Source organism: Quercus suber, unplaced genomic scaffold, assembly GCF_002906115.3.
Source record: "Quercus suber isolate HL8 unplaced genomic scaffold, Cork oak 2.0 scaffold_141, whole genome shotgun sequence".
NCBI lineage: Eukaryota > Viridiplantae > Streptophyta > Magnoliopsida > Fagales > Fagaceae > Quercus > Quercus suber.
Genome location: NW_027069602.1, coordinates 636276 through 646251, shown reverse-complemented (window position 1 = coordinate 646251; position 9976 = coordinate 636276). Strand labels below are relative to the sequence as shown.

The following is a 9976-nucleotide window of genomic DNA, read 5'->3' as shown; positions in this document are numbered from 1 at the left end:
TTTGTTAAAACACTTACTGTTATTTTATCTAAAGAAATTGATAAGAGCAAATAAGTTGTTGTCTTTATCTAAAAAATTGTTTTTATTTAAAATATTGTTGTAATTTTGTGAAGTCACTTGACATAACCATGGTTTCTAAGCTCAACTTTTATTATATACTCTCTCTCTCTCTATATATATATATATATATACATACTTGAAGAGCTTAATACATTTTAATTAAAATTAAATTGAATTCTACATTTAAACCTTCAATTAAAATCCTAGACAACCGTATTTTTTTCAAATGATAAAATAAATAGTTTCCATGTACAAATATAATTATAATAAAATAATAACTATCAATTTTCAATAATTAAATAAAAATAAAAGAGAAAAAAAAATCATATATTCTTTAACTAGAATGAAATAAAAATCTTAAACTTTATGGTATGTACAGATACACGTTATTTCCCACATGACTTTCCTCCTAGCACAGTCATAGGTTCATTTTGTGCGGTCTGTACTAGAAATTCCAGAGATAAAATAAAATCATTACCAAAGGGCAATAAGGATCATCATGGAATCAGAGTCCATGGAACTCAAACTGATGTCCTGCAAAGATGTGAGAGGTTTCAATTTCTTCCAGAAACTTTCAGTCTACGCACTTGTCTCACTTGTCAGCTATGATCCCAACAAAAAACTGGAGCCCAAACAGCAACAGAGAACTCCCACTGTCAGCGAAGGCGATGGGGATCCTGAATGGAACCACGAGATGCGCTTTGATTTGCACCAGGTTCCGGTCGAGGATTGCGATCATGTGTTTATTCATTTTGATCTGCGCCACCAAGGTGTCATGTTCGGAGACAAGGACATCGGTGAAGTCCATGTGCCCCTCAAGGATCTCCTCGAAGAATCAAACGGTGTTGTCCGGATCGTGAACTACCAGGTTCGGACTTATGAAGGTAAACCCAATGGCGTATTGAGCTTCTCTTACAAGGTAAATGGAAAGGGAAAGAATAATGGGACTAGTTGCGGAAGTAACATAACTGGGTTTCCAATAATTCATGATCACCAACAACAGTATTCACATGAGAATGAGATTCATTATCCCACATTAGAAGAAGTTCACTACCCATCTCTTGATTTGCTTAATAGCTCAGAGGAACCTATTTTTGCGCCACAAGAAGATCACTCTTATGCGCCACAAGCTTATCATCCGCCACCAGATGCTTATTATGCACCACCTCCGCCGCCGCCGCGGCCACCTCCAATGCTACATGGGCCACCTTTTTATCCTGACCCGCACAAATTTGGAGGGGGTCATGGTTATTATGGTCCACATGCTTCTTTCTGGAATGGCAGGTGAGGAGGCTTGTAGGAAAGGTTTTAGCTAATGGTCTTAACCTTTGAAATGTTGTTGTGCTACTATTAGCTCATTTTTTGTGTATCATTTATGGCATCATATGGTGATAGATGGTTTGGGTCCAAAATCAGTGAGGCTGCCTACCAATCATCTCTTAGACCATGCAAAAATGGGAGCTTTGTGCACTGACTATGATTTTTTTTTTTTTTTTTTGTTGGTTATGGTATCGATATGGTATATAATTATTAAGCTCTGTGTATAAGGCCTTTTTACGGATCCAGATTCATGAAGTTCTAGTAATTGATAACTGGCATATATCAGCATAAAAAGATTGGGATCTGCCATTCACAGATGGGTTTCAAATAGTACATTGAGAATTCTTGAAATAGTCTTTTCTTCTCAATTAGTACTTCTAGAAAGCATATAAACCTTGTTGCAGTATCTCCACACATGTTCTAATTCTGCTAAAGGAGTGAATTTCTTGATATTGTGTAGAATTTAACAAATCTGAGTCAGTTTGTAAAACAGAATGCCACATAGTATGTGAAGGTAAACAAAAGTGTTCTAGCCACTTAAAACATCATTCAGCTTCATTGTTCAATGCACCAGCAAGACATAATGAGATGCTAGTTTGGTAGTCTAGATTTCATTTTGAGGTTATTGATGCGGTCAATAGTGATGGTGACTGAACACCACGGAGGAAGGCTGATTAGTACATAGAGAGAACTTTAAATGGTTCAAGATATGGTGCTTTCTTAGGCATGAAGCAGCCACTTCATTGAGAACTACATGTGGTTCATGATATGGTGTTTTCTTAGGCATGAAGCGGCTACTTTACTGTAAAACACGATATAAAATTTAGTAAGAAGGGATAAAAAAGGCAAGGAGCAGCCATGTCATGCAAATTAGGGGAAATTTAACTCAATGTCCCATTGAAATAGTGCTTCTTATGTCCCAGAAAAAGAAAAATATTTATTTTCTATAATTATAAAGGATTATATTTCCATCACATGAAAGTTAAGTGGATTTAAGGAGGCTACTTTGAAGGCTTCATAGGTACCCAATGACCGCAGCTGGTTGGAATGGCTAATTTAAGTGTTTTTTTTTTTTTTTTTTTTTTTTTTTTTTTGAAATTTGAAATGTGACCATAAAGGCCATTAAATTATAAGCCCTTTGAGGGGAAGAAACATCACATTATTTGGATTTAAGCAGTCGATGGAAAATACTCTGTTAAAAAAACCTGGGAAGGTCACAGACATTACAAACAAAGGATGAGCTGGTGCTATATTGTGTGGTTCAAAAAGGCCATGCTTAGAGTCTCTTCCATCATGTGTTTGGCACTTGGTAGTTCAGTGCATAATTTCCACCAACGGGTATTTATGTCTTGCAACTTGATTGTTGAAGGAGGTGGTATATTATTTTACAAGTCTAATAAATGCCCTCTCACATGCATGTGAAAGGGGCATTGCATATGGTACATATTTGATTGGTAAAGTTATGTATCACTTGTTCTTATACCCTTATAGTGAGGGAATATAGAATCGTGTCTAAAAAGTGTAACCTCTATTGGAGTAGCAGCTGCTGAGCAGCTATGGTTTTGCAGGTGGTTCTGGGTCATAAGGGGAAGTCCTTGCCCTCAATTATATGCACAGTGATGCTTTCTTGTGTTTTCTACCATATATGAAAGGAAGGGAACTCAAGGACTTCTGTTAATGAACAGAAACCCGCACATGAGTTATATATATTTTCTGTGTGGATCAAATAGAACAATGTTAAAAGAGTGCAGAAAGATGATAAGAACAGATGGCTGCAGAGAGCCTGGCAATTCCCATGTGCTGTCTTTGATGCTGGTACAATGCATTCTCTTTTTTGTTTTGTTGATACCAAAGCCAAAGTCCACATATATCAGCTCACTACATCAGTACAATGTATAAAATGTACAAAAGCAGGAAAATAGGGGATCAAACAATTAAGATGAGTTAAAAAGGGATTTGGTTGGATGCCAAAAGAGGTGAATGAACAAGCATGAGGCTTCAGCTGCTAATCTACTCTGGTTCATATCATTCAGCTTAGCTACGAACCAAACTGGAGCCACAGTTTCTGTTAGCCATCAAAGATCCCATAGGACAGCACCCTTTTCTCTTTTGACCTCCCAATTGGCACATCTCTCTGCAACTGGTAAGGATATTTACACCAGTTTGGTTCATATTTCTGAGCAAAATTAAAGTTTCTCTAATAGCCAATAGTGTTGTAGTAGTTTTATGAGGCACATTCCAGCTAAAACAGCAGTAAGAAAAGGAGCTGTTCTTTTCTCTGCTGAAAATCAGCACCCCTCCATTGATGATGAGGGCATTCCAATAGTGATAAACTGCATAACTGTTGAGTGTCTACCATAAAGAGCTCTAGATACCTCCTGCTACTTGAGCATCCCTACATAGAGCAGGAAGTTGGGCACTGTGTTGCAGAATGGTGTTAATGTTTACTTGCACCTCTTGATATAGTACTTTATTTTTATGAAGCCAAATTAGTCTAGTGAGTGTTGGCCACTATAGCAATGAAATGATTCTGTTGGTTTTTATCCTTTCTCACTCTCTTAAGCCAGCTAACCATCCAATCTTTGATGGCTTTGGTTCCAAACATTCATTCTTAATTTTTAATGGGGAGCCAAATCATACTGCATGCACAGCATCACAAGAAATAAAATAATGATCAAGTGTTTGCTCTGCCCTGGAATAGAAGGGGCAAGTTGCATCAGTGACTAGTCTTCTTTCCATGCTTTCTCACTGGGAAGCTATTATGCAGGAGCTTCCAAAAGAAAGTAATAACCTTGAAAGGCATATTTAATTTCCAGTTTGAGTTCCAAATTATAGGCATATACTCATTCATCACGAATTGATTATAAGAGCTCAATGAGTGGTAAAGCCAATAGGTATTTTTTTTAACTGAATTGCCCTGATATAGTTTGAGGACAGATCAACCTGTCGTCAGCTCCAATCTGGAGAGAGGAAGCTTCATTATTTCTACCTGAGGCTCATATAATTTATATACTAAAGCATAGTTCCATTGAGTTGACTGATGGTCAATTAACTTATTAACTCAGCTGAGTGATGCAGCCCTCCCAATAGAATTTTGGTTATAGTTTCAGGCTTTCAGCCAATGATCATGCCTGAGAGGGATTGATGAACCATTCCAACTAACCAAGTTGAATATGTTAATACAGATCATCTACTTGCCATATTACTGTTTCCAAAAAAAATATATACATGCCATAATACTTCTCCAGCCCATGTTGCATTGGTTGCAACCTTACAAAGTTACAAACTTACAATTGAACAGTGAGGGTCACTGCTAGCTAGTAATGAATTTGGTATGTGTTGTAGGCGCCAAAACTGTTTAGCTCCCATGGTTTGGTTAAAAAAGAGTTTCAGTTTTTCTCAATCCCAATCTGCCCTGATATATTGGCAGACAAAGGTTATCCCAGCTAGTCAGATGCATCTTCCTAGTTTTCCTCCCCTCCCAATAAATTTACACAGTATAGAATCAAGCTTCCTGCAAATGCTCTAAGGGAGCTTTAAGAATGACATTGTATAGATTGGAGAAACCTAGAGTACTGACTTGATCAATGTCAACTCGCGCTCAAGATGATGACAGCCTAGCTCTCCTAGATTTCTAGCAAAAATGTCCTGAAATATATATTTTTCCATTTTTGCTAAGTTCATGTTTAATCCCAAGTAGGTAACAAGGACTGTAGTCATCTTGATTGCTAACGGATCAGCAATCTCAATTTTTTTTTTTTTTTTTTTTTTGGTCATTGATGTTTGGACTAATTTAAACTCAAGATGTTTGAAGGTTTACAAATTACCCTGAAAAATTACAGTACCAGTCAAGGATTGACTTAAATATCCGAGCAAATTGCATAGATCCTTCAAATAATTGCAGACAGTCTGTAAACATCAGAGGGCTAAGTAGTTTACCTCCCCTACTGAGCCCCAAAGAAAACGCATTCTTTTGTTTCTTCTACTGTCTTGGAATTTCATTGTACCTTTGTGGCTGTAGGCCATGCTTATGTTGGGCTAATGCTAGATCCAATTTTGTTTTATTTCTTGTATGAATCTGGCTGGGATAAGTGATAAATCCCCGTGCTTCTGTATAATTTTTCTTTTAATGAAATACTTTAAAAAAATAATAAAAAGACAGAAAAGCATGTAATAACAAAACTAAAAGAGATAAGGTATAGCATACCATTTAGCTTCAGTCCCGGTTGTTGGAAATTTGACATTCCAGCAACCATGGATTCCTGTTCCTTCTAAGCCTACCAAGAGAATAAAAATTAGTACTTGTCCATCGCAATTCACAAATTAAGCTAAAAAAAGGAGCTAGACATATGTTGAACAGAGCTGCTCACCTGGATATTATATTATACAACTTTAATGTTCTTAGTCCAGCTCAATGTGGGCACATCGGTACTGAACTTATATTCTCCTAATACTTGATTCAACGTTGAGTTTGAAAATGCCGGCCCTGATAAATGAAATCAAATTCGTGACCTTCACTTTTCCTAATTTGGAATGCCAGATTGTGGATTTAATCAATTTAATTGGTACAATTACTTAGGAAAGTATGTAAGTGCTTTGCTTGCCTCTTTGTAGGGAGGAAGGGTGGCTTTAAATTTAGAGTAATGATTATCACACACTTGTTATTGCATACTTCATAGTTCATACACACTCATTTTGAAATCATATTTTAAAAACATGATTTCAAATAAAAGTGTTATGATTTCACAATTTTACACTGTTTTTAAATTAGTATGTATGTAATGTGCAATAACGAGTGTGTAATGAGATTTTCTTTTAAATTAATGGTTAAATTGTGATCCATAAGTAGGATACAGAAGTCACTTTCAACTTCATTCTTACTTGATCAATGGCCAAAATAATTGTGAAGGGAGGGCGAAAGTGGATTGAAAGTTCTATTGTGTGGAAAACGAAAGCCCCATTATGTTAGTTCTTTTGCCAACATTTGTTTGTCATATTACACAGCTTCCTTTGAAATTCGTTACCCAAAATTCCCAATTCTAATGTTTAAAATTGGTGAGAGGAAACATCCCAGCAAGTAGTTTTCAAATCTGAAAAAATTTCAACTATATCACAATGAAGGGAATAGAAGTAACCTAAACCATAATCATCGTGATAAGTGGTCTACTCTTACTTCACAATTCAGTTATTCCCTCCTTCCAAATAAAGCAAAAGGGGAGACTTTGCTTCACGTATCTACTACACCATTGAGTTCCAAGCAGCTTTGCATATTTTATAGCCCAAATACTCAATTAGCCTAAGAAAACCCTACTTTTATTCACCCTTTATTTTTTTAACCCTCCAATAGGCAAATAGAGGGAGGGGACTTCAAATCATTGGGATATCCCTCGAACCTCCTGTGCTATTCAAATGGGAATATCCCTCAACCTCCAGTACTGTTCAAATTTAGAATTGGTTGCACTTCCCTTTGAGGATTATCTGTACTAAAGGTCTGTTTGGAATCTAAGAAAATGGGAAGGAGAGAAATATTAGAAAAAATTTAGGACCACAATCAATTCTACACCAATTTTCACAATTATTGATATGGCTGATTATGAGTGGTTAAAAAAAAATTTAGTGGATTTATATGAAAGAAGTAGATAGTCAGTCTTAATTTATCGCATGAAATATTGTGAATATGAGTGTAAAATTAGTTGTGATCCTAAAATAATTAGAGATAATGGACTAAATGTATTTTAGTATTGGGGTAATTCCATCCAAACATTAGGTAAGTGAACTCTAAGTTATAAAGCATCCACCTATCCTCATGGTGAGTTGTCCAATCTTAAACAGGCCAGACTAAAAGGTGCAATACATTATTTATGTTGTCGGGATACCTTGTTGATTGAAACATATCGGTCCTAATGGAAATGAAAAAATGAATTAGAAAAGTAGCTTTAATTTCACATTCCTAAATTTCTACACAATGAACAGAAATAATTCTTAACAGGACAACAACTAGTAGAAAAGGCAAAGCACCACAGAGCTCCTCTTATGGTCATTGGCTATTACACAGATAACAAATGATTTTCGCAGCATGTAAAAGTGGTTGGGTTGGTAAAAGCACATGAGCATCGGTGGGCCTAAAAGGCAAAAGCACTACCAAACAAAAAAAAAAAACATAATATTTCAAAATGTCCACCATCATTCATCAAACACATTCCAAATACCTACTGTGATAGCTCACCATTAAAGTAAACTAAAGTGGAGGACATTCCAACGTTACAAATCCATACATTACACTATCATCATGATCCCATATCCATTAATTAAGATCCCCAATAACTAGAAGAAATACTAATATATATGCAAACAAATGGATGGGAAAGAAAAAAGTTCACAAAAAATTTACAATATGTATGTGAAATATGAGAATGGTAGATCCAAAATGGATCTATGAGGATGCATGATGATACATAATACACTTAATTAGTGAGTTCCTCTAGCAAGCATTTGCTCATATTGCAAATCCTGGTACTGCAGCAATTGCCTATGGCTTTGAACCCTTAGCTGCTCATAGAACCTTCTGATGAATTCCTCAGCTTCATGATCAACTTGTTCACTTTCACCCTCATTCTCATCCTCTGATGAATAATTAGATACCCTTACAGAAAATGGAGACAGTAAAGGGCTACGCTTCTCGCCGGAAGCAAAATCAGATGCATGATCAAACCGGAAGTTGAAAGTGTACTCCGGGGTCTTGGGGACCAAAACAACAGCCTTAGGTTCTTGTTGCGGTTGAGGTAGTGGTTCTTCTACTTCTTCAAGAACTTCAGGGGCATTGATGCAAGGGAAGTAATGGTGTTTACGCTTCGGCACGTGGAAAAAAACAGGATTAGGGCTGTTGCTGCAAGAGAATTCGTATTCCTGTATGCCATAGCCAGCACGTGCCATGTTCTTGGAGTGGTGGTGATGAGACATGAGGTTGCTTAATGATTTCCTCAAGAGCTTTCCTCTCTTCATCATCAAGTTCATGTCCATGATCAACTTCCTCTTTGATATCAATCCCTTCCTTATCATGAAGAATGTTACCCTCAACACGTTCCATAGCCTCTTGGCTATCACTGGAGAATGCACTTCCATGACACAACACTTGAAAAACGAACACTACTTGGTTTATATTATATGACTAGGAGCGAGCTTGTTCAATTCGCTCTTTAGAGTAAAGGCAATGATAAAAACAAGAACAACAAAGAAGAATGGAATATAAAAAGGTTTTGATGATGAGAAGGGGATTGGGCGGGTTTTCTTTTCTTGTTCCTGCGAGGTTTGGTAGACCTCGCAGAAGAAAAGAAAACCCTATGATTCATTGAAGGTGAATTTGGTTGGATTTTATAGCTGGGAGATGATAAAGCTCTAATGATTATAATAAAGGATTAATAATTTTTTAAAGAAAAACATTGCTGTTATAATCATATGGACCCAACGAGCGCTCCTCCTAATTTCCCTATTTCCCTTTTGATTTATTTGAGAGAAATAAAAGAAGGCAATACAGGAAGAAAACATTTGTTATCAAAAAATTGAAGCGCACATGTGGGTCCTAGGATTTTTTTAATCTTAATAATTTGATATTTACGACAGAAAGTAAAGATTTGAATTCAGGATATTTTCATTAGAAACAACATAATATACTAACCAATTAAACATGCTTGACTATATGAGTTTTAGTTAATTCAACTAATAAAGTCTGTAAAATGTAAAAACAGAAAAAGAACACACATCTTATAATATATGCTATAAGCCTATAACCTTAAACATATTAGTTGAGTTGCTGAAGTTCAATACAGCTAACACAGTGTTTGAAAATTCTAAATAAAGTGGACTAGTGTTGGTCGGAGGGAGGAATATCAAATTAATGTGTTTGCTTTTTCAACGGTTCACATATATTATCTGGCAAAAGCACACAATGGGAGCGTATGTGTATCTTTTTAAGTAATGGGAAATTCATTTCAATTTTATATTAAATTAGCAACTAAGCCTGCCTGTATTAATGACATTTTTGGTATAATCAATGTGAATAGACAGAGGCATTCTTCACGTACTCATATTGTTACATTACATCTTTCAATTTTCTGCATTAATGAGGCTCTCCCATTTTTTGAAAGAGTATCAAAGATATAGTCTTATAGATGCTCCCAAATTTTTTTTTTTTTTTAAATTGAAATAAAATCGAGCTATAATAGCGTTTATAAACCGCGAGCGTAATGCATTGGTCGGCTTTTATAAGTTGAGTAGGGTTTTTCTAAAAAAATTATTTATTAATTTTGAGATAGTTACCTTAAAGAAAAGAAATTTAAACCTTGAAAGTCTAAGATACCAGTAGGGAATTTGATAAGTTTAGTAGCTTTAAAGAGGGGAAATGAGAGATTCAAGTCAATTCCAATGTTTAATGTCTTGTCTTAACGTGGTATGATGGAGAAGTTAAACGAGGTTTAGAAGGACAAGAGACAGAACAATGGCTGTCTAGGTCTTTATGGTTCATGGTTGACCTCTTCAACTGAAAGCTGGAACACAGAGAAGTTGGTGGTCACCGCGTAGATGAATACTAATTTAAGCT

The 9976-nt window shown here is 35.9% G+C and overlaps 2 protein-coding genes across 2 annotated transcripts; one reads left to right on the top strand and one right to left on the bottom strand.

Annotated features, from left to right (window-relative positions):
• Positions 1–430: 430 nt before the first annotated feature.
• Positions 431–1731, top strand: LOC112016044 (protein SRC2 homolog). The gene has a single exon (XM_024048537.2). The coding sequence runs from the start codon at positions 560–562 to the stop codon at positions 1346–1348; it is 789 nt and encodes a 262-aa protein (XP_023904305.1). The 5' UTR covers positions 431–559; the 3' UTR covers positions 1349–1731.
• Positions 1732–7566: 5835 nt separating this feature from the next.
• LOC112015919 (uncharacterized) lies at positions 7567–8757 on the bottom strand. The gene has a single exon (XM_024048388.2). The coding sequence runs from the start codon at positions 8500–8502 to the stop codon at positions 7849–7851; it is 654 nt and encodes a 217-aa protein (XP_023904156.1). The 5' UTR covers positions 8503–8757; the 3' UTR covers positions 7567–7848.
• Between the last annotated feature and the right edge of the window lie 1219 nt (positions 8758–9976).